This window comes from Cloeon dipterum, chromosome 1 (assembly GCF_949628265.1).
Source record: "Cloeon dipterum chromosome 1, ieCloDipt1.1, whole genome shotgun sequence".
NCBI classification, from domain to species: Eukaryota; Metazoa; Arthropoda; class Insecta; order Ephemeroptera; family Baetidae; genus Cloeon; species Cloeon dipterum.
The window spans coordinates 13,657,591-13,682,879 of record NC_088786.1 but is presented as its reverse complement, the minus strand read 5'-3'; the positions used below and the strand labels follow the sequence as shown (position 1 = coordinate 13,682,879).

General features: G+C 39.4%; 1 protein-coding gene across 2 annotated transcripts; it reads left to right on the top strand.

Annotated features, from left to right (window-relative positions):
• Positions 1–1,292: 1,292 nt before the first annotated feature.
• LOC135947737 (homeobox protein Nkx-2.4) lies at positions 1,293–25,289 on the top strand. 2 transcript variants are annotated; one of them, XM_065496668.1, is made up of 5 exons: positions 1,293–1,911; positions 9,095–9,258; positions 10,475–10,570; positions 17,089–17,175; positions 23,333–25,289. In XM_065496668.1, the coding sequence occupies exons 1-5, from the start codon at positions 1,527–1,529 to the stop codon at positions 23,654–23,656; spliced, it is 1,056 nt and encodes a 351-aa protein (XP_065352740.1). In that variant the 5' UTR covers positions 1,293–1,526; the 3' UTR covers positions 23,657–25,289. The 2 variants fall into 2 exon arrangements, with proteins under 2 accessions (XP_065352740.1, XP_065352739.1); XM_065496667.1 differs by having other exon boundaries at positions 1,293–1,923.

The following is a 25,289-nucleotide window of genomic DNA, read 5'->3' as shown; positions in this document are numbered from 1 at the left end:
CCGAACGCTATAACTGCGCTGACTGCGTTCCCGCCGATGAATGGGTCCCGCCGGAGAGCAAGTGAATGCACCTCTTGAAGGCGGGCTCGAGTGCCCTTTGGCTTGTGTACTCGTGATTGATACGAGATGGAACATGAATAATTAAACGGGATGTAATTGAATAAACGATTTGCAAAGTGGTTCTTTTTTAAGTGTTTTTGAGTGCGTGGTTAGTGATAATTAATTGATATATAATCCTATATTCCACGTCAACAGCAATTTTACTGTATAAATATTTTTTAAAATTATGCACTATATGCATGTCATTGGAAATCTTTATGTTTCAAATTGAGTATAGCTTTTATATTGTAACAGTTAAAGGTGGGATGCCAGTACAGGAGAGTATGATTCTTTAGGGTAGCTCAAGTATTTGGAGATTCTCAACATATTCACACAAATTGTGGAAAGACATTAGCAATCAATCATCAGAATTTCTATAAAATTCTTTAAAAGACGTCGATTTAATTATAAAGACGTTTCGACCAAATAATAACTTCAGGGGTTAGTCAATACAATAACACATTCATACTTATCAATACAAAAAAAGGCGTTTGGCATGAACGTTGGACTTCACTCAGAATCTTGCCGTTGCAGATCCATAGGTACAAGGTCCTCTAAACTCCGATCTTCCGCCGTCATCACCAAATTATCCTATATCAGTTTTGTAGTCGTCACATGGGCGCACTACAGCCAGTTGGTCAGGTTTCAAAAATTTTGGTAGATTGAACAATCAACTTGAAATAATGGTTTATATCCGCAATTTAATGCGAAACCGTTCTCGCGGTCTTGGCCCATCGTGGCCAAGCCACCCTTGGCGGACGAGTCGTGCTGCACTCGGCCAGCTACACTCTCCTTTATGCCGAGCTGAGCATAAAGCCTTTGCTGGCTTACAAAAATCTCACAAATTCAAAAATACAATTCTTTCTCAAACACTAGAACGTGAGGAAGCTAGGCTGCTATAGATTTTTTGAATATGCGTTGACTGAGATTTTGGCTCACAGCTCCGATTTCAGAGCCGTTTGGTCAGATGAGAGAAGCGAAAAAGGGTGCTGAAAAACGGTTGACACACAGGACACCCCGGAAGCATGGGACGGAGCGCTATTACACAGTGAGTCGCTCTCGCGCGCTGACGACTCGCGGACCGCGCATCCGCGGATCTGCGGAGCCGCCCTCGGAGGAGTGGCGGGCTCAGCCAAAGCAGTGAGGAGGGGATGCGGTGCCGCCCCGCGGAGTACCGCGGCATGTCGGGGCCCTTCCCGTCGGCGAAGTCGTAGCATGTCGGCTGTGGTGTACGGCAGACGAGTGTAGCGCTGTCCCGAAACCGCAGAGGAAGAGAGAAATAGAGGAGACAGGAGGAAAGTCCGTGTGCAGGCAAGGCAGGACCACTGGCGGTCGCCGCGCTGGCTTCCTCGACGCCGTTCGAGCAACACGACCTGAGCAGGGCTGCCGAGCTGCAGCTACTGCCTGAGCTCAATGGTGACCTGGCGATGTCCCTGAGCCCCAAGCAGCACCACCAGCAGCCGCCAGCACACTCGACCCCCTTCTCGGTGACGGACATTCTTAGCCCGATCGAGGAGTCGTACCGAAAGGGCGGCCTCGACCTTGCCACCCCGCCCTCGCCCTACCGCAGCAGCGCCAGCAGCACGGCCAGCGGCCCCGCGGCCGCCCCCCAGTCCCAGCAGCAGGCGGCCATGAGCTCGTACATGCACGTGCCGCAGCTCGCCGGCCACCACGGTGCCGCGGCCACGGCCGCCGCCTTCCCCGCGCAGTATTGCAACGGCACGGATATTGCCGCCTACGGCGACATGAGGAACTCGGCGGCCGCGGCCGCCGGCTGGTACGGCGCCACGGCCAACGATCCGCGCTTCGCCAGTGAGTACATGAGTACGCACATTTTTCATTCGCTTTCTCGTTTCGAATTAATTATCACACAAAACTGGATAATTTTTAAACGGTCTCAAATATTTTGATCATATTTTGGTGACATCTTCATTTGTCAAAGTCAGCAAATAATTTTCTCGTTTCTTTGTTGAATAATTTCTAATATATATATAAATATATGAAATTGAATACATAGGGTTTTTGTGGCCGCAAATCCTTTAAATTTTGGAGTTCAAGATTTTTCTTTTGTTAAACTAAACGGCATTTAATCTTTTAATGTTGTGATGGATTGGAAATTAGTAAAAAACGCTCAGTAGCATGGCCAATTTGAAATTAAATTTTCCAATCTTTTATTCAGTAATTCAGTGACATCACAACAAAATGTTATTTAACTGTTAAATGTTAAAAAAGCTTTTAGGTGAAGAAAATTCAAATGAAACAACAGTGATCGACAGCTTCAATAAATTAATTTTTCCAAATATAAGTAAAAAATGCACAAAAAATTACATTTTATGGAGGAAAAGGCTTGTATAGCACAAGCGAAATAGCCGCTGAAACCTGAAACAGTGAAAAAATCACTGTCATCCAGATCACTCGCCGGACTGCAGCCTCATGAATAATATCAATGATGCTGACAAATTGAAAATTTTAAATTGTTTGAATATCAATTTAAAATGATACTAAAAAATGCACCTAAAATTACGAAAAAGATACTACGTATCATTAAGGAATTGCCAAATAAATCAACTGAAAATTCTTTACACAGCTCTGTTTTTACTGCTCCAACCCACCCTTGAATGAAAAAATTCTGGCGAAAAACTTTCACCTCTTACATTTACAAACTGTCTGAGATTTTTCTTTGGGAGAGAAATTGCAGGCTTATTCATAATTCATTTTGTCATCTCCCATCATTACGCTCCACTCCCTTTTTCCAAACAAACCGCGCTCTCGCATCAAAAATCGCTGCCGCGCCTGAAAAATGGCTTTTGCATATCAAATTACGCCGCGCCGCCGCCGCGTCCAAATTGCGAGCGAGCATCCGGGGCGGTGCGGTAAATACCACGCGCAGCATCCCCCGACCCTCTAGGGGTACAAATTTCACACAAAAGGCGTCGAAATTTTCCACGGTCGGTGTTTGCCTTGATGCCTTTTTGTTCCTGCGGTGTGCAAAGGGCAAACAAATGTTGAAATGGTGAGCTGCACTGTGTGTGTTCCCGCGAATTCTTGGCAAGCCGCCCTGCGTGCTGTAACCCGATATTTTCCTCACAGATATTCTTACTTCCAATAATGCACCGCAGGGTGGAAAATAAATGAATATATCGGCTATGAATTTTAGTTTTCAAACTGCTGAATTTGTGTATTGGACAACCAACATATAATCAATATTGCAATTTCTAACTGACAAATTTTTTCATGTTTCTCCGATTTTGGTTGTAAAATATCAGAGGATTGCTCCAAGACAAACCAGTTGCATTATAGATCTCGCTCTAAAACCATTTGCATATATATGATCACTTATTTTCTAATAATATAGAGCGGATAACATTATCAGCCTCCACCAGATATGAAATAAGCTGATATGAGTAATTAATCCGAGTCCAATGATATTAGTTGCAGTGCAAAAAAATGGCATTGCCCGTCATGGGATAATAATATAATATACAGACATATATTCTGCTCAGAATGAATTCTATCAAGAGAATTTTAATCACAGATATACTTGCTGGGAATGAGAACCATATGCATCTGAAACCAATCTGGAAAATACAAACATGCAACTCATTAAGTAAGCAAAGAGTGGATAGCGGAAGACAAATTTCATTAGGTCTATGTTGTGTCTCATAGGAAATTGGTAACGTGCGAATTTAGAGTCGCGTTCACCAACAGTAAAAATTATAATAAAAGTTAGTGTGATTGCTACACAGGTATAAATAGTGCAAGATAGTTTCAAACTTATACTCCGTCAAAATTGAATAAAAATATGCAAACAAAAAGGAAATTTGTTAGTTCTAGCAGACAATTAACCGCTTTTCTTTTCCTTATTGCTGATCTTAAAATTACTAAAATTTTGAACCGAAAGTGAAAACTACTTTGGTAAACTAAGTTATTTCTTTGAAAAATCAACATAATGATTTAAATATTCTCATATGCACTTATTATTTGGAAGAATATTTGAGCTGCGTTGGTCACTTTACTACCAGATTTGTACGGTATTTGAGCACTGACAAAAGAGTCGCCAGAGAGATTTTCTGCCTGAATAGACAGCTGGCCACCGGACTGCAATTCTCACACGGGCTTTTTATTTTTTTGAATGCTGTGTCAACAGCAGCACAGTTGTGAACAGGGGTGTGTCGATTTTTATGCCGTTGTGGACTTTTATTTTTCGGTGGCGTGGGCGCCGAGAAATAGAAAATCGTGTTTTAAAAAGGAGAGCTGGCCGGACAAAAAGAACTTTCCTTCGGCTCGAGTGGGCAGTTTATTCCACTAAGCAAACACACGAACTGCGCTCTCTGCTGCTGTGTCTCGAAAAATGCTGCTGCATGAAAAGAGATTTAGAGTGCGGCGTTGGCAGCTCCAAAGATATAGATGGACGTGAGGATCACTCAAAACACATAAAGAGCAGTTTTAATGCAGCAGCATTTCTTTTATTTGCTAAAAAGCAGAGTCAATATTCTGATTTTCTCGCAATCTTTTGCCTCAGAAGCGCAATGACAAAAGCGTTCTTCATTCAATATTAATAACAAACCAACGCTCTGCAAAAGTGAATGTTGAAATGTGTGAAAATAATCTCATTTAATGTTATGTTAATTTATCTTTAAGACTCTACCTAACAATCTTTGCCAAAATACAAATAGATAATCGCAATGGTTAAATCTTTTTAAAAATTGGTTACATTACCATGAACACATACATAGTTGAAAAACAACGAAATTTCTGCATTAAATTTACTGAAGTGCGTGTAATTTAGTTTTTGCAAATATAGTCCCTCTGTTTCAAAATAGTGTCAAAACCTAAGAGCCCTCGTGGTGGATTCAGTTCGATCCACCCTTCGACCGAGGATGAAATCGAAGCCGGCTAATGTGCATTTGTGGGGCGAATGTGTATTAGTTTGCAAAGCAAACACCTATATGGCTCTCCCAAGTAGTGCAATCAAACTCGCTCGCGCCGCCTCTCATTTCAAGTTGATACCACTTGCTGGAAATTTGAGAAGTATATTGCTGCTGAGCTGGCTTTGTTTGCGAAATTATAGATCTGTTGGAGCAGGGAAATCAAAGTGAGACCGCTCGCTGCACGTGAAGCACTATAGCCGAAAATGATCGTTGTTAGCGATATACACACCTCTTTGCAACTTGTCACTTAGGTTCCCTGGTGCTTGCGGGTCACTCTACGCTTCTTATTACGAGAGTACGAATTTTGGGTTCTGACAATATTGTTTCTACTTTTAACTTCATGAATTAGAAAGCTACAAAAATGCACCTATGTTATATAGAAATACTTTTAATTTTTCACCTCTAATAATGCTAATTCAACATAAAGAAAAGTCGCAATCTTTAATTAGTGCATGATTAACTGTACAGTTTATTTGATTTTGAATCTAATGATATTTAGGTGTTAATTTCTGCTTAATATAAAATATTACTTATTTCAAATTGAAAGACTTCCTCCTCTCGCTATATTATCTTCAGAAGTCTCTCTCTTAAACTGTTTTAAAATATATGGTCAACTGCTTAATGACGGTCGCTCTCAAGCAGTGGTAATTATTATGTCCGCAGGGCTGCTGCGAGCCAGCAGAGGTGACAATCACTCAATATAAATACACACCACTCGAGTCACATGAGCAATCTTGCTTGCCTAGCTGCGCTGCTGACACCCAGCACTTGTCGCTCTCGCGTATTGAGAGATACGTACCACATATATGTATTAACTTAGGCCAACAACGATTACGACGTCAATTTGCAGACTTGGTGCACAGATTTCACAAGTGCACATAAACACATAGTGCTTGACCTTAATGCTTGGCATATTTGCTGGATGAAGAACATACGGCCCGAAAATTTTGCGGTCATAATCGAAGAAACGGAATGTTAAATTTCCTAACCATATATATATGGTTAGTTTTTAATTTTTGGTAATTTTCTCTTTAAAAATTTTAGTTTCAAAATTTAAGTTTATTATGGGCTGACAGGGCAACTCTGCCCCAAATCAGCACACATCCATAAAGTAATGATACATTTATGTAGGAACAACATTTGGAAGGAAGTAATGATTAATGGTAGCTTGAGAATATTGCTTCTTCAATTTTCTTCTTAAACGCACTTGAATTCTCGTTCATACACAAATTTGGTGAAAGACTATTCCAATGACGATAGCACTGCACTTGGAAGCACTGTTTTAAGCTCAAAGACCACGAGCCTGTTGGCTCGCACTGTTAAAAAGGCATTCCTATAATATATAGCAGTGTCAAGGCAATGTATTATATATAGTTATTTGACCATTTTGGTGATCTTATATTTTTGGCTGTGCATTTATGTCAGATATGGTGACTCGAAATGCTCAAATATCTCGAAGGGCTAGTTTATGCACTTGTCCAGAGGTTTTAAAGACAAATGTCTGGCGTTTTAAAAAAATGACCTCGATGCTGGGAATCGAAAAAGTTTGGCCCAGGCTCCTCTGCGGTCACCAGACTGTCCGCTTGGGCGGTGTTATTGCAACTATGTTAGCCCATAGAGCCCAACAACAAGCACTGAGCATTGGGTTCAAGAAAAACAGAGTAAACATGCTTAAGCTGTAACGCGGAAAATAATTCGCATAAAATGAACAGAGCTCTCTAATTCATTCTGAAAATTTTTCTGATCCTGCTGGAATCAATCAATGTATTCTTATACATATAACAATCCACACAAATAAAAATGAGTTCAATTGATTGAAATTATTACAAGGTTTAAAACAAAACGTCCTTTAAATTTTGAACAGCGCTTGTGAAACGGTTTCCAAGGTTTTAGCCAGCTCTAATATGCGCTCATCATTCAGATTCGGATTTATTGAAAAATTAAATCACCTCCTGTTGTCTTTTTAATGCAATTTAAAAAATAGCACACTTTGGGCACGTATAGCAGTATGAATCATGTTCAAATTAATCGAAATGGTAATTTTGCATTACCTTATATGCATTAATTTTAAATATGTATATCTTTGATTAATACTTTTTCTGCTTAACTCCAGCGTTAGGACTGGATTTTCTCTGCTTTGAGATGTGTCATGTAGCGGGTAAACTATACACAAGCACGTGTACCATGATGCCACGGTGGAATAAAAATGAGAGCGCGTCTCTGGCTGCATCGCCGCGGCATTACGTGCAGAATAAATGGCAGCTGTCAGTCTAGCGAGAGCGCCTAAATAATGCATAAAGTGGTAGAGTGATGGCTGCAGCAGTATAATAATAATAAAAATAATCAAGTACTCAAACTGGTCCGCATCGACGCAGCAGCAGCGAGTATAAAAGCACTACTCCCCAATGCAAGCTCAGCACGGCCGCCATTCTTGCTGCTTGGACGCAGTATATTAAATTCGATTTTTTTCACTCTGCGTGCGATTCAAAACGGGAAAGGGTGCCCATTGTTGGTCGCTCTTTTACACGCATGTTGCCACATTCGACTAGCCTCCACTGTTCCCTAACAAATCGGAAACGGCGGTGAGTGTTTCCTGCTCAAATTTTCGGACAGACAAGATAGTAGAAAAAATAGTGCACGGCAGAATATAATTAGTTTAATGGTCGGCTCCATCACCTTACATAATTTCTATAGAAGAAAAATGAGAAATGAGGAGAGTTGAACAAAATAATTTATATTTTACGTATTTTACTATCAGAAAATCGTGCTTTAAATTGGAAACTGACAGAAAAACACTATGCATCAAACAGTATAATATTTGCTCGTTTAAGGTAATGAAGAGCCTTGAAATATCAATTTGTTTTTAAATTTCCAAATATATCAAATAAAAATAAATTAAAACAGGAAAATCCAAAGGAGATGTTAATATATGATTACCGGAACCACATGGTACACGTTCAGAAACTGTTCGATTTATCAATGTTTATGGTCCATATGCTTCACCTTTCTTTTTCACCAGTCTTTGTCCATTTCATTTTGAGCGGCAGGTTCATCCATTCATTGGGAAAGCTTTCAAAGTATTAGCCCTCTCGAGATTTGGTGATGAGTGCACAACTTTGCGTGTTTGCTCTCACTGAGAATGAGGCGCAGTTTGTCTCTCTATCACTCGTACCCTTATATGGATTGCACAGTCAAGATGAATGAGACAATAGGATTTTGGAAGTTATACCTTCGTGGTGAGCGCATTGCCTTAAAAAACTACAGTAAAATGACATGCGTTGAAAAATAGTACAAACATATTTATTGGTTTTACAATGGCTACTCCCGTAGGAAAATAATAATAAGAAAAAGAAAATAGCATCACACTCTGGTTATATGTACAGCATTCTTATCAATTTGCCTATGGGAGACGTTGTAAAATCAATTAATAATTAAATAAACATGGATTTTAATTTTTTCAAAGCCAAAATTTATCTAATGTTCAAAAGCTATTGGCCCCTGAGTTTGACAGCCTTGAGCTGTGTTTATAAACATTTATTTGTGCTGCCATTAGGGTTCTGTGCGCTGTCTCTCACAATCAACAGTCTCTGCTCTCTATGCATATGTGTTCGCTGCTGCTGCTGCACTGCTCTTTATTATCCTCTCCATTTTCACTGGCTCGATATATATATTTCACTCCCCCATGTGGCTTAAATTAGCCTTAACAAAGCAATTTCCTTTTACTTTATCAAACCAGCGTATCACGAGCAGCAGACGCACGGTAAAAAGCATTCATTTCTCTCACACACGAACGTTTAAAAGGAGAGGCTTAGAGAGTTCACAACAACTAAATCATTGACATAACAATGACCTATGATATAGGACTAGCTTAACTTGGCAATCAAAGCATAGTCAAATAATGGAGCAAAAAAACTACGCCAATTAAGAATTTAAATGATGTCATGAAAAGGGATTAAATTATTTGAGATCCACAACACATTTTGCAGTTGCATGCTGTGTCTAATTTAAACATTCTGCAATGTTGTACGGATGCGTGCTCAAAAGCTTCTTCTGTGGTGTTTCAGTTTCACGGTTGATGGGATCATCGGCGAGCGCAGCAGCCTCAATGAACATGAACATGCCCAATATGCCCAGTCTATCGACGTGCAGCGTCTCGGCGGACACGAAACCGATGCAATTCCCCTTGACGCAACGCAGGAAGCGGAGAGTACTCTTTACCCAGGCTCAGGTTAGGTTTGCCCCTTTGTTCTTAACATACTAATATTTTCCCATTAATTTTTATTCTGCTCTCTATTACCAGCCAGTTCTAGTTTCCCTGAATTAAAATTTTTACGCTTTTTCACCCCGGAATCTTTCAGTTATGATAATTGAAGAAAGCACAATCAATTTCAATCATGCTCTTTTGCAACTTTCCCCTAATTTACCTGATGATTAATAAATTATATTTCCTCGGCAGGACTCGTGTTTAAATTATAAAGCTTCATTTCTAACATCTGTTGCTTTTTTTCTTTCATTCATGTATAGAGTGATTCGAATCAAATATAAATATTATTTAGTAAAACAAAAGATTTTGAAGTTGAGATGTACAAAAGTTTTTCTGTACGCGATGCCGTGATTGAATTCAATGAAGAACTCTATAATTCAAAACATGCCATTATTAGCCGCCGTAAAACACATGCTCACACGCCGCAGAGCATAATTCATTTCCCGCGGAACACAATTGTTATACGCGGCGAGATGCTGGTGATATCTCACGCACGATGATTGCATCGCGGCCGGGGGCGCGTGCCCTATCGCACCCCCTAAGCAGCTGATGGGGTGCATGTACGCAGACCATAAAAGAGTCCCGGACGTGATTTTTCCTCGTTTCGCACGCAGTGAACGCATTTCAGCACCCCGAGCTGGTTTTTACAAAAAAAAAAAATTCGAGCTTCTAACCAAGTCTTGCATTATGCACAAATATGCTCATACTTTTATTTATTTATCACCGCGAAAAGTCTCAGATTCATGTTTTTGGATATAATTTAATAAATGCTTTAGAAAATTGAAGTTTTGTTTACTGAAATTAAAAAATAATAAGTTTATACTATTTATACAGAGAATCAGCTTTTATAAGCTGTAAAAATAGAAAAATATCGAATGGAATGTTTTTTGATTCGTTCAAATGTCTTTTATTCCGTGAATATTTTAAATTTTGCAGATGAGATCGGTCACATGTCTTTTTTATTGCACAGTGCCCAGTGCGAAAGGTCAAAATTTAATTTTCTCTTCAAGTATGAACTTTTGAAATCCGTTTAAAAAATTGAAAAAATTTAAGTGAATAAGACAGGTATTTTACAAACAAAATTGTGAGAAATTACGAACTAATCACAATATTTGGTTTCTTTTTAAAGGTCTACTGATTTTAGCCATCTTCCTGACGAGTGATCCTATAATGTTCATAGGTTTACGAACTTGAGAGGCGGTTTAAGCAGCAGAAATATCTGTCGGCGCCTGAAAGAGAGCACCTCGCCAGCCTCATTCACCTCACCCCAACACAGGTAAGCCTCGATTGGTGTTTTGATCCTCAAGATCGGTTTATAATCAATTTGCTGAAAATCTCGTCGGCTGAAACATATAAAGTAGCTTTGGGGCCTCCATGTTCGGGTAGGAGAGTAAGGGGCGCGATAATCTGAGCATTACTTATTCGCTCTCGTCGCATGCACTATACACTCAACATCTCGGGTGGGATTACACGCTTCCTCAGCCGTTTATGCTAATGAAACAACAGCTCTCAAGCGCCCATCTGGTGACTTGAAGACCTGCAAGTCGCGCCACTCAACAGGTCCGCTCTCTCGTCATTTATTGGCCTTGCATATCGTGTTCATTTTAATACAACGCAACGACCTCATGGTAAATGAGTAGTTAAATTAATCGCATACTGCGTGCGTGCCTCACGAATGCACTTTTCGCAATGCTGACACACTATTAGAAGGCGGTGCAACTCTCTTTTTTACTTTGATCATCAAGCAAATGTTGAAAAACAAATAAACTAACATAATAATATTTAGATCAGTTTCACGCATTGAGCAATGACAGTAATCAATTTAAGCATCTTATTTATGCATAGTAGATTTCCATATTTCTATATCAACTTAATACCTTTTTTGGAAAACTGAATCGAGATAAAATTAAGCGTTGTCGTTGTTTCTTTGCTTAAAAATGCCCTTCTCGAGATCTGATATACATATATATAATTGTAATTCTTCCAATTTTAAGATGCAGGTGGATGGAAAAATATGTTGCATGTAACTCTATAGAAGATCAAACAAATAATTTCAAAATCATTATTTAAGATTAACTTATGATTTGGTAATTATATGTGAAATATTTCTCAAAAATGCATGCTTCAAAGACTCACGCAGAAACTTACAACTTTTCTGGAAAATAAGATTTTTTAGTTCATTTATTTGTTTAACAGTATATACTCAAAAACAGAAAATTAAAAAAGTTCACACATGGGAATTTTAAGATTGCTTGATGGAAACTGTGAATTTGGCGCGTATACGTGAATTTTTAGATTTCGAATTGCAGCTCATTTATTATTAATACTGAGAGAGTTATACTTACTGTTTCGATTACAATAATAAATTTATTCCATTGAAATTGAAGGCTATATGGCAACTCAAAACTCTTTTATTCTGAATGAAACCTTTTGATAGGGTCAAATATTTTAATGGAAGAGACGAAAAGTTATAATATTAGTATCGAAAAGTAAAGAATTCAAAATATTGGACATATGTGGCAAAAAATTAATAATGATATACATTCAAGCAATACATTTTAACGATTTGCACAGTGCGATTGGATGCTTGCTGTTTTAATGAGTTTTCCCGTCGCCCACGCGAGAGCAATAAATTTTTAATCACCTCCAACCACCGCACACAGAGTTGATTGATACACGTTTCGCAATCCGTCGCGCACACAATGCTGGGTACGTACAACCGTATTAGAACACAGTCACGCTCTCGATAATTGACGAACGAATAAGAGACAAGTGCATATACAAATGAAGACAAATCATTAAAATGCGCTCGTGTGTGCCTTTGTCTGAAAGGCCAAGTGTATGTTTTCATTATTCGTGCAAGAAACCACAGGGAGCAGGAGAATGAATTCGCAAGCATATTTTTGTTTGGAGAGAGATGCACGCGGATGAAAAACTCGCAATTTATTTCCATTCAGCCCTCGGTTTGTCGATGGAAAATCATTAAAATCCCCGAGCAAATATTGACTTTGGATGAGCTGCTGAAAGAGAGAATGTGCACAAGAAAAGTGCTCGCGCGGATTTTTCTAAATTCTCTTTACTTTTCTACTCTATCGATCGCGAGCGGGGGGAATCCAGAGGGATTTTCTTTTCTTCTCCCTCTTTCTCGGCAGTTCTTTTTCATTCAGGACCTCGGCGTCGCACCCAAGATGGATTAACTCGCTAAACGCACGATGTAAAAACTAAAGGAAGGTCCATTTTTAATCGCGGTCAAACTCATGACTACGCGCTGGTCGTCAATCATCCGAAATTGGACGTCCTCGACTCGCAAGACGACGTCTCTAAAACTCAGCTGATTGGACACTTCCGCATTTTCAGGGGGATACACAGTAACTGCATCTAAGAGACAAAATGAATCACATAAAAGGCGAGTATCTCCGAGTCTTTGCACAAGCGAGAAATTAAAATAAGGGTTTAATATATATCCAAAAATATATGCATGAAAATTCCACACAAAACTGAATTTATTATCTCGAATATTGTAATATTGTAAGAGTGCGATACAGTCTGCTCACTCATTGTTCTGTATACTGGAACTGAGCCAGAACCAAAATGATTGGGAACTGTTACAGTAGTTTTGATATGTTTGACTCAACAATTTAATTTAAAAATAAACTTGATTGTGGTTGGATTATTTTGTCCCATTATACTTACATTGATTGTAGCATCCAGACATACATCAACAAATAAAAATAAAAAGTTAACAATCAAATTTCCGTTGAATTTAAATTTATTTTTTTAATAAGTTTTCAGACCTTATACTGAACAAAAATTAACCGAAAGATTTCGACTAGGAAGGTCGGCTGTTTGAACCGCTGCGGACTAAAAAGCCTGCCCGATATTTTGTAAATTTCATTTATTGTTAATTTGGCAGATTTGCTGCTCTGTCGAATTAAAAAATTATTTTTTTTAAAATTCGTTTGATCTCCGCTTATCAAGTTGGATTAAATTTGCTCAGCAGACATTTTGCAGCAGTAACAATGGCCGCCGAGAACAATGCCCAACAAAATATACGCGCGGGGCGCAATACACCATATACGATTTGCCATCTGTCGAGACTGGCTGCTCCATAATTAATGGGCTCGCTGCATCGCGTTTATTTATTCAACTCGCGCGTCGACATAATGCATGAATGGCCGCTGCTGCTGTTGGATTTTTGCATTCAGTGCCGTGTGTGTGGCACTAAAACACGGGACAAGCGCACAGTGTGGTGCTGGGTGTGTGTGAATATGGTTCGCGGCAGCTGCGTCTCGAGTGTCTCTTTTTGTAACAAAAATCTGCAACGCGCGCGACAATTACCGAATGAAACAAAGCGAGAGAGAAAGAAAGCCACTCGAATAACGCACGCACATGTGTTATTCTCTCGGCGGAGCAAATAATATAATAATAAAAATATACATACATTCACTTCTTTTCACAGACCGACAGCTAACTCCTTCACATTGGAATAGAGACCCGCAGCTTATTAAAAGATAATCACGTGTGCTGGCTGCGCTAATAAGGAATGTATTATATTAGTATGCCCCTGTTATGCATGCATTGTATGCTTTTACATTGTGTTTGCTCCGAGACTTCAAGAGAGCTGCGAGCGTGTGTATGCCATGGGAATATTGCTCCAGATCGAGAGAAATTCCTCTCTCAGGAGCCCTCATGTTACCTGATTGAAAAAATATTATTCAAAAGGCCTGTCTAACAATTATGAGAGCGCTAAGGAAATTCTTCTACTGTTTCTAGTCATCTGAAAATTTTAAATGGCAAGTGCTACTAGTGTTTTGCAACTGATTTTCCCACAGTTGAATAATAAATAAAAATTCAGTAACGGTTGAGTATTAACATTATTTAATCACATAATTTTATTAGATTACAAGACATATAGTGCTGACCTCAATACAATTTAATTCTATATCGTATCGTAATTATAAAAAAAACGAAAATACTGGTGCCCATAGACAAAATTTTATTAACATTTTGAAAGTAAAAATTTTTTTAAATGGAGAATATTCAATTTAACGTTTACTTTTTGCTGAACACCCTACGTATATGACAGAAAATATTTTCAAATTAATAATATATCTCTACCATCTCAACTTGCGTGACAAAATGAGTCAAATAATTATTGAAATGACACGCCACTCCATAAAAATCTGAACTTTTCACAGCAGCACATGACCTCTTTATTCCCATGCAACGCAAATTTTATATGTGAATGTACATAACAGACTGCTAGATCACTTTACACAGCAAGTTAAAAGCAAATTCTATGATATTTTTAGAGTGGTGAAACACAAAAAATTTTCTTCAGCCAGAATCATAAAAATTGAAGCTTTTATGCATGTGGGCGTTGTTGTGTGACAAACCAAGTAAACAGAGGCCGTTGGTGCACTAAACGATATAGTAACCTTGAAGAAGAAGCATCACTGAATATGAGATTGATTCAGATAAGATCTCAATTTGCCTGCGCCGCCGAGGGGGAACGCGCGCGTACTATTATAAACCTACACACATATCCAACGCAGCACTCTCTCAGTTCTGACTGAGTCATATAGAGCCGTTGTTTATTTTCGTGTGCGCACAAATGCTGGCCAATATTTACTTATATAGAGAGATGGCCACTCATGAAAAATTCACTCTGCGAGTTCCCCAGCGTCGTCGGAGGCGCAATCCTCGCGTGTCCCGTTATATCTACACCGAAAATCTCTCGTTCCTTCTCATTCTTCGTCATTATTCATGTGCACAAACAGCGCCAGTAACGCTGCCGTTGGCGCTGAGCAAACGACATTATCTAGCCGACGACTCGCCTATTCCAACTCCAGGGTTTGACATGCTAGAAAACATGCCAATTAAATTTACGACCCAATCGATGCAATATATATGCTATTCTAGGAAAATAAGAGTAAATTCCTGCTACAAATCACTCCCCGTGGGTAGTCAAATAGATGTTTTTTTGGTTGAATTAAAATTTTATTGTATTTTTTTCGGAAACTTTTTTGTTGTTATTGAAAACGTCTAAAATGTTTTTTTAGCGGAATTGATCAATGAAATTGACCTTTTATCTTAACTTTTGATTAATTGAGAGACTATTATATTGCTACGATATTTCTTTCTTTGAAACTCTGGTGCCTTTTGAGGCTGGCATCAAATTTTAAAATAGTAGCAAAAATTATTATTATTATTATTATTACCCAAGCCAAAAAGTTATTTTTAAATTTTTAAAATAGAATAATACTAGCCACACATTGAGAATGACTGCGCAATACGAACGGTTTGGACCATTTAACCTACACTGCATATCTCACAATCTGCTTTTCAAATCAAAGGATTGCGAATTAGCGATGCTGAATGGCGCGCACAACAAAGGGTGTAAAGCGATTTTATTTACAGTTGCTGGCGGCCAGCACACAATGAAACTGTTTTCCCTCCGCCGTCTCGGGGGTTCATTCCCACGTAATGCAATCGAATAAAAATGATCGCGTATAATCCACGCGCGGTGGCGCGGAAAAGCAAATTTGGCGGCTTCGCCGGCGATTAGACGAAACGTGGAGGAATTTGCCGGCGGCGGCGACAGAGTGAGAGATGCTGGCTGGGGTGAACAGGGGTGCCGGTCGGGGTGGCCGCGGGGTGCACCCAGCCAAATGCACGCAAACACACGTGGGAACAAAGCCGTGGCGGATTAGCGGCGGAATTCGCTCGGCAGACGAGCAATTACCCAGTTAAATTACGCCAGCCACAATCACGCAGATTAGATGATTGGTGCGAGAGTAATCAAGCTTGTCAAAAGTTTGCATTGTTCGTCCGCGTTTCAAGTGCAACTCATTCTTGTCTGGATTTAACATTGCCGAAATTTTTATTTGCATTAGAGTTAAATCACAATTTTAAGCCTCCGCTTTTTATTCTTGATTAAATTTTATTTTTTAATAAACAACACTTTTTTTGGTTTATATCCTACCTAAATTTTTGTCATAATACTTCTGTGCAAGATGTTTTTTCAAACGCTTGAATTTTATAGGTTTGTGTTTGTATTTCAGTCAGATTGTGTTACTGCTTTGATCCATGCATTCTAAAAATTTGCTACTGTGATGAAATGATCGATGAGGGGACTAATTTATAATAATATAGAACGTTTATTAGACACCTACGGTGTACAACAACATGAAATTTACCATTTTACAAAGTGTATTTGGTTAGAAAGCATTTTTGATACTTTGCGCCGAATGGAATAACGTAATATTAATAGGAACCAATTTCCGAATGAAGATTTTATTAAATTAAATATACGACTATTTCTTGCTACTGAACAAAATTCGGTGAGCTTTACAAAGCTTGCTGGCTTGACGTTTTTGTCAAATAGTATGCAACGCGCCTTACATGGCTACTTATCAGGCTGCATAACATTTGTATAAGTTGTTTCATTTACACTTAAGTGGCCAAATCAAAGTATATAGCTACTACAACCAGCAAATTCTGCAAAGACATCAGAGTAATTTATAAATTTCATAAATTTTGAGCCACAAAAACATGTGGCAAACCCTACAACCAAAAAGTTCCATAATGATTGTAATTAGAATTGTATTTTATTTGCGTATATACTTGGTACAACTGTTGTCATATCTCCCGTATCGTCAGAACATTTGCAAACATGGCACATTATAACAAATAAATAAATCCTCTGTTTAATATTAAATATGGATATTATCAAGGGAAAAGCATCGAGTCTGCAAACGAAAATAAAATAAACTCCATTTTTATTTGTTTCAGGTCAAAATCTGGTTCCAGAACCACAGATATAAGTGCAAAAGACAAGCGAAGGAAAAAGCCATGGCCGAGCAGAACGCTCAAAACCAGGTGAGTGCTTCAGTTCCAGACACCAATAGCTCCCTTTTTTAGCGCTTGACAGCCGCTAGTTTACTTACCATAATATTAAATATAATTTTTTTGCTTCCTTCGCACTCCCAAGCAACGCTATATATAGTGTGTACATGCATCCCATTCCAATATTTACGTGTGCATAATCACACACGCCCCATCTCAAGTGCCATATTATATATTTGAACGCTTTCACGGCAGTTTTTTGAGGAGCACGTGTGAGCGATGCGCGCATTCACAAACCGGATTATGTTTTTTAGAGGCGAAAGGAATTTGGAATTTTGTCCGCTTGTTTGAAGATATTTAATAATAATAATAATGTGTGCTGCTCGCTGCTGGGTAAATAGAAAATGCGCGAGCAGGGAGGCTCCGTGAGGCACTCTCAATCCTCCAATATTTGTCTTCACTTCTGTGTTATAGGACCCGGCCAGACCTTTTACGCGTTTTTAATGTGCGGGGTGTCTCACGATTTTCGTTTGCATCCCACACGACACTAGGTTCGACGTAACTAAAAGATTTCGTCAGTAATTTTTAAAAGAATCTTAGCAATAACAAGATATTAAGTCCACTATTTGAAAATTTGTCTGATAAATTTTAATATTTTTTACGGTCTTTCGCTCTTCTCCCTGTTGAAATAGTTAAGCGAAGCACTAATTTTTACTGCTGCTTCATTTTACCAGCTATAAATTTATAAGCTGCGTACTTGAATAGCATTAAACACACATTTGCAAGAAGGGTGCGGCTTGGTCACCAGGGGAAACGACCCCCGGGCGTCAAAATGGGGGAGAGATATGAATTAAGCCTAGATTAATTAATTTAAGTCCTCGGCACTCAAGTGATATATTCACAACAAATATTGTCTCGTCCGTTCTAAATTGATAGAAAGGACTGATCACCGCTTTTTCGGAGGTGAACTTCGCTGTCGAAGGCGCAGTGCCGACGCTGCTGATTAATATTGGACTCGGCCGAGCAAATATTGAGCGCGCGCGGTACATCAAAAGTGTTTTAGCCGGCCGCGCCGATTTGACTAACTAAAATGCTTTGTTGGCCCATCACTTGTTCAAATAATGTAAATGACTTTTGCCGTTGCTGCTGATGCCAAATAATGAGTTTCTTTGCCTCTGAGAGAGTTCGAACAGATGGGGCATGCCAAAATTTTCCTCGCTTTTGAATAATTAGAATTAAAATTATAAATAATATCCAAGAAAATTAAAGATTGGATCCTAAAAGTTAATCTCATCAAAATAAAATAGTAAAAGATTGAAATAAACTTTGAGTACTTTTCAGGTTCAAAAGCTATAAATTAATTTAAGCGGGAGCTTTAAGTTTTTTAAAATTTATGTTCTTGTCTGAAAATAAGATATTTTGTTATTAACATTCCCCTCCCTCCAGCAAAACATTTATTGACTTATATAACATTAACTCATCTAACTTTTCAATTTCTATCGTAATTGCATCTATCTTTCTTGCTTTCTCTCGCTCATATCAAATAACTGGTGCTATTTCAAAACGCATGATGCGTCATATAAGCATTTATCATGTGAGCCGATCATTAATCAGAACCAGATTTAACATCTTTTGAAAGCTGCAATCGCGAGCAACAAAAGGGAGTTAGATGGAAAACTCGGCTCTAAGTGCACAACGAATGGCTTTCGCTGCCTTTCGACGCGCGCGCGGTTCAAAGCGGCGGGGCTCACCGGCTCGGCTGCACTTTCAATATCGCGTGAAGTACCATTAGGCGCGAATAATGCAAAAAACTCGGGCAAAAAGACAGCCGCACGAGCGCAAGCGTCTCTCGACGGGCGGTGCGAGAGAGCTACAAGAAAACGCCGCTCTGAAAATTAAAGCTTTTTTGAAACAAGAAGTGCTCAGCGACTTCTTCAAGTCGAAGTGCTCGAGCCAGTGAAAGAGAGAAATTCGCCGACGTGTATACGTGTGTGTTTGGCGTGGGTGTAATTGATTCGTGAAAATACCACTCTGCTCCATGCAAAAAAGGCTGTCTTGGTTTCAGCCCACCATATGGTGAAATGATGTCTTTTTTAAAAGTTCATGAGTATAAATAAATTCTATTTTGGATTGCTGATTTTTATCAGCTTAATTTACTGGCGCATGCAGGCGGGTCAGGCATCTCAACGAAAACTCTTGAAAAAGCACGAGTACTTGTTGTACAAGCTTTTGAGAAATTCTTTAAAACCTTTTAGCTTAATTTGAATCTCTAATTCAATTCAATTAACGTGCAGACCATGGCTCTTGAAAAGAAAATTTCCGTCTCGAGAGTGTACAGAAATAGAAGAAAAGATGCTGGCGCGCGCTCATTGCGTGCTATTCTCGGAAGGAGCAAAGTGCACAGTAAGATGCTGCATTCAGATGGCGGAGACGTGCAAATAAGCAAGAAGGTGCGCGGAGGCGCGGAAAACCCAGATGAGCGAGCCGGTGAGGAAGAGAGTGTCTGTCGCTCTTCGCAATGGCCCCCGCAGGTTCAAGAGCGCTTGTGCCACATCAATAGCTGGCGGCTGGCCCCTCCTCCTCCGAGCCGTAGCCATTTTAGCCGAAACTCGCTGCCTCGCGCCGCTCTCGGTGCTGCACCACCGCACCCTGTATGCCATTGTGCCGCACCGTTTTATGCTTTAGGTGCCTCGTGAGCGTGCACACGCGGTCTTGGCGCCCGAATTAATTACGTTTATTACGCGCAGAGCGCGGCTCGTACTTGTGCACCGCCGAATTTCGGGCTTGTTTCACCGGTTGCCAAGCAACCCTTGTGTGTGCACAAAAAGTTCAATAAGGTGGAAGAGTAAAGCAGCGCGCGTATTTCTCTCAGCACGTAGCTGGTAAACACTGCTGCTTGATCAAATATAATATAAATAAAACGAACGTGCGCCCTCGTCGGCCATCTTTGCCGCCACTGCCGCGCCGCGCCAGCAAGGTGGAAAATGATTTTCATGCTCTTTTGGCGTCTCGATTGCCATTCACCCCGCTGATTGTTGCCGTCTAATTAGAAAAGCACCAATTACGCGCGGCCGGAATGAGAAATTTTCGCGTTTGATATCGCGAACTCGCACACCCGGCGCGCACATGAGCGATTCTGGGCCCGCCGACGGGACGAACAATGCGCACCTTGTCGCTCGAGCGTGATGATGAAGAGTAATTGAAGCTCTCTTCAAACCAGTCTCACTCGCTTTCGTTTGAAAGTTGCTATCTAGCGTTCCCGTCTCTTTTATAGTTTTGAACGAAAAACACGCAGCTGTTACCTTATTAATTGTAAGAAAAACTCATGGATTTGGAAATGAAATCGATGCATTTTACGTGCATTAGGATGATCAAAATAATGTAATGCAATGTGTATCATATTTTAATAAGGCTTATCAAAAAAGTATTCTCCGCAACAAGCAACGTGCAAGGTCATATAATGATCTCAAGGCTATATAATATATACTCTGCAATGCAAACTATCACGCAAAACTCTCGCACGTACGTCTTAGCATTAAAGTTGAGGAAACTTTGCCACGGGACAGTCTTTGAGCGATGGTAGATTGTCTAGGGAATTCCCAGACAGATTTTAAATTATTCCCTAAACTGACCAGACTCTTTTGATAATCTCATGACTTTAAAATGTGAATAATTTTGTATTGAAATTTGAGATCATCAATCTTACGAAGTAGGCAACTCCTTCTGGACTTAATTCACAGATTAGTAATTAGACATAAAAAATCGATCAAATGCCCGCATGCATTTATTGATGAAACATGAAATCTGAGCAAAAAGATTCTATAATACCATTGCAAGGGCTCCTATGGATTTCCCCGACCATTTCACCCGTGATGGGAATAAAAGCTCTATCAAATGAATGCTTATGGTCATCTAAAAATGATTTTTTAATTGAATTGACTCACAATCAGTCCAACAATCAATTTTTTTATGCTTAGCCATATGGTCAAAACCTCATTGTTAATGAAATAAAATCTGATTTTAAGAAGGAATAATACGGTGCTCACTCCAAAAGCACGTGATTTTTAGGAGCAACTTTTTAAATATTATAAAAATAGTACCTTTTACTTGAATTTATTTGGAATCAAAGAAATCCTTAGTGGTAAAGTTTATGTTTAATAATGGCAGCAATATCTTTAGATATTTTTCTGAGAAACATTCCATCTTATAGAGAACTAGAAACGTTATAAATTGAATCAAATGGTAAACATAAATCGAATAACTATGGCTTCACCAATAAATCATTTTATAGATAATGATTTCTATATACTTAAAAATTTTAGCCATTCATAATCTAATTCTAATTTTAATTGTTAATGGTGCCCGACAGCTTGGAACTATAGAAATATTGAAACCATATGCAACATGTAAAACTAAAAACCTTCAAATAACAAATTTAAAATGGAATTTGAGTCTGCAGACATTATATATACAGATAATTGTTTCTGCAGATGCTTTAACAGACATCTCAAAGCGAATTTCCGCGTGGGCAGAGAGTCGCAGTACCGCTTTAATCACTTGAAGCTGTAGGGAGAGGCTGCTGAAAGGAGAGATTGGGTCTCTCTCTCTCTCTCTCTCATCCTGATCGATTTTGCGAAGAAAGCGGAGGGAAATGGTTCGGAATGACAATAAAACACGCTCGCTTTTGCGTTTCCGAGCGCAGTGTACGCGAGTACGCGCGCGATGTGGTGTGCCGAATGAAAGCGGCGCGGGATGGTGCGCCCCGGGGCTATTGTAGTAGTGTAATTGCATCAGCGGCGAGAGATCAGCGCACAGTGTGTTGAATCTCGCTGGCATGTATATTCTTCCCCGCGCCGCGCGTGCACAAAGCGCCCCTCTGCCTGCTTTTAATGTTTATGCTGGCGGCGGTGCAAATCGAATTACACCGGCCGGAAACCGCCTTGTCACAAGAGAAACTTTGACTCCCTCGAACGCAGCAAAAATCAACACGCGATGAATTTGATTATAGCGACGAGTCTGCAGGCTTTGTGGTTCGAGTGTGTTTTCGTAGAGGGCTTATGGCAATCCGTCCGGTCCGTGTGTGTGTGGATGATGAGAGAGCGCTTAACTAAAGTCGTCTGCAACTTATAGACACAGCACACACACTTTGCTTTTGTTCTCGTGCTGAAGATATTTTCGTTGAAAGCGAGATATTAGGATTTTCTTAAGAGGCACTGCTGTGGGCTCAAAACGTGTCACAAAATATTGGCAGTGAAAAATCAATGAGAAGGCATTAAAAAGGAATCGATCACCTTAAATGGAACCGTTTGGGTGTTTCTCTTCCGTATTTAGTTTAGGAAGGAGAGAAAATAACAAATTTAATAATGGTCTCGTAAATCTGAAAATTCAACAGTCTTGCCCTATAGTTAAAAACAATAAAAAAAAACAAATAAATTTTATATTTTTAAGAATTTATGAAAGATATCCGAAAAATGCATCAGGATATTTTGAAAAATCTATAATGCGTTTACCACTAAATAGTACACACGTTGAAGTTTTGTGAAATTTTGCACCTTCTCACGCGGTGTCCTTTTTCGCGCACACTGTTATACATTTGGTAATTTACCCACCACTTGCCACAAAATTTACTTTCATTCTTTGGTTCATAATGAAAATATCTGATTTACACAGAATATTAGTGACACCCATGACAAGCTCAATATTGTAAGTGATAACATTTTAGGAAAACCCGCCCTTTTTGTAAAATAACTTCACCTATTAAAAATCAGTCAAAATACAAAGACAAAACCTCAATTATGACCAAAGAAAAATAGTTATTTTTTACTATAAGACTTTTTCTTTTCAAAAATTATAGATTACTTAAGTACGATTTAAGGTTAAACTGCGTTCACAAATGAAAACAATCATAGTTTTCCAGCAAACAGCAAATTGCAATATTTATGCGCACACTGTGTGACCGTAGAAAAATATATATTTTAGCATTGTCTATACATTGCACATTACCATTGAATGTGATTAGGAAAAACTAGCCATTTTTAGCGTTCACAAATAATATGCACACTTGAGAAAATTGCATGCAAATCATGGCCGCCCAGACCCTCCCGCGGCTAACCCGAACTTTGGAGTTTGTGTGTCTTGGTAGTGGGCGTGCATGGATTTTGATAGCGGTGCTCCACTGCTGTGTTCACAGGCTCAAAGTTCTCCACGTCGTGTTGCAGTTCCCGTATTGGTGAAGGACGGCAAGCCATGTTCGGGCAACAACGACCCGTCGGCCGGGCGCGGCGCCATCGGCGCCAGCCCCGTTAGCGGGCAGTCGCCGCCGAGCGCGTGCTCGCACTCGCCGGCCGGTTCAGCAGCCCTGCTGCAGCAGCAACAGCAGCAGCAGCCGTGCAGCAGCACCGCCAGCCTGCTCACAAACATGGCCTACCAGCGGCAGCACAACCTGATGAACCAGCACCAGCAGCAGGCCAACATGTGCTCATCGTACCTGCCTCTGCAGGGCCGCGCCTGGTAACCGCCGCAATCCGACCATGATTGACAGAGCAGCAGGACATTTTATAGTGTGTAAATAATTATATCGAATCCGCGCACCAAAAGTGACGAGCAGTGTGTTGTGTCGGTTGATGGACAAAGCTTTGCGCACGCACCCCCAATCGTATACGAATTTTAATCTGGGCATTGATAAGGACGTGCCCGAAATTTTGAGGCGGCTTTCGTGCGTTTTAGTCGAGGGATGGGCAGAACCGCGGAAAACAAGCGATTGAAGAGCACCTTAGCAGTCTACAAAGTGTAATTATATTATGTGAGTTTTCCGAGGATTTCCTGACAGCGATTTTTCTCATTTGACCCGTATTTTTGAGGAATGATCCAATCGTTCCGAGCTTGCAATTTTTTTTTTAGATTGAATAGTAATGTAAGCTAACAAAGCATGCTTGTAAATTAAAAAAAAATCGAAGGTGAATATAAAGCAACATCTTTTCTAAAAGAAATCTTGAACAAATTATCAGAGCACTACTACGTCATCTGTTGATTTTTTTGCAAGTCAAATAAAATTATTTTATCCACATACTCTCTTTGGATACTTGTGGCATCGAAATAAAGACAAAATTCAACAAAAACGTAAAAAAACAAATTTGATTTTTGTACGAAAAAATGTGATTATACACAACAGAATTTTTCAAGACAAGATTATTTATTCAAGTCATTTCTTAATGATGGCATATAATTAATTTGTTTGCTGAATTCTAGTCGAAGAATATGTATGGCCTGGTATAGCCTAATAATAGAAAAATATTTCGCTTTTAAAAAAAGTTTTTAAATCCCTTTATAGAAAAAAGTTAGTGATGGTTTAAAATATCTGCTTTTATATTGTCGTTCTCAAGCTCAACAATGCAGCTTAGTGATTAGATCTCCTTATTTGAGTTGATTTAAAAGAACATTCACCGTTCGATTTTCTTCAAACCCCTGGTGTTGATTTTCATCCAAAGCAAAAGTGCCCATCCCAGTGTTGAGTGTATAATTTTCGAACTTAAATTGATGTTCAAAGAGGGATCCGGCCCATTTTATGCGAGCCACTCTTTGGTGTATATGTTGTGTATAGATTATGTACTCTAAATGGATTTGTTTCCAAAGTGAAAATGCGTCATTTTCAACCCGGCACGTCCTTTCCAACTTGTATTTTAAACGAAGAACTGTCGTGCACAATTTTAATACGGAATTGTTGCGCACAAACTCACGCAATTCCCGCTATCATGTAAAGCAGAAATTGCCACCTGAACGTGTTTAGAGCAGCAAAGCATGGCGCTCGTGTGCATTTTCTCACCGTAATTTGTCATACGTAATTAGGTTTAATAAGACGAAAAATGCAAAGGCAGTCGCATATTGTGTAGCCATATTAATTATACAAAATAAAACAAACCTAATTGTGTCGCTAAGAGAAAACTCGATTTTTGTCCAAGTCCATTATTATTATAATTAACACAAACACAGACAAACGAATTCATAAAACACAATGGAAGAAAAAAGAAGAAGAACCGAGAATCTCTATAATCTGTATCAAATATTTATTATTGTGACTCCATTCACTGTTGAGCCTTTGTACATACTAGCAATAAAGTTCATCTCATCCTGTTTGTCAGAAAAAATAA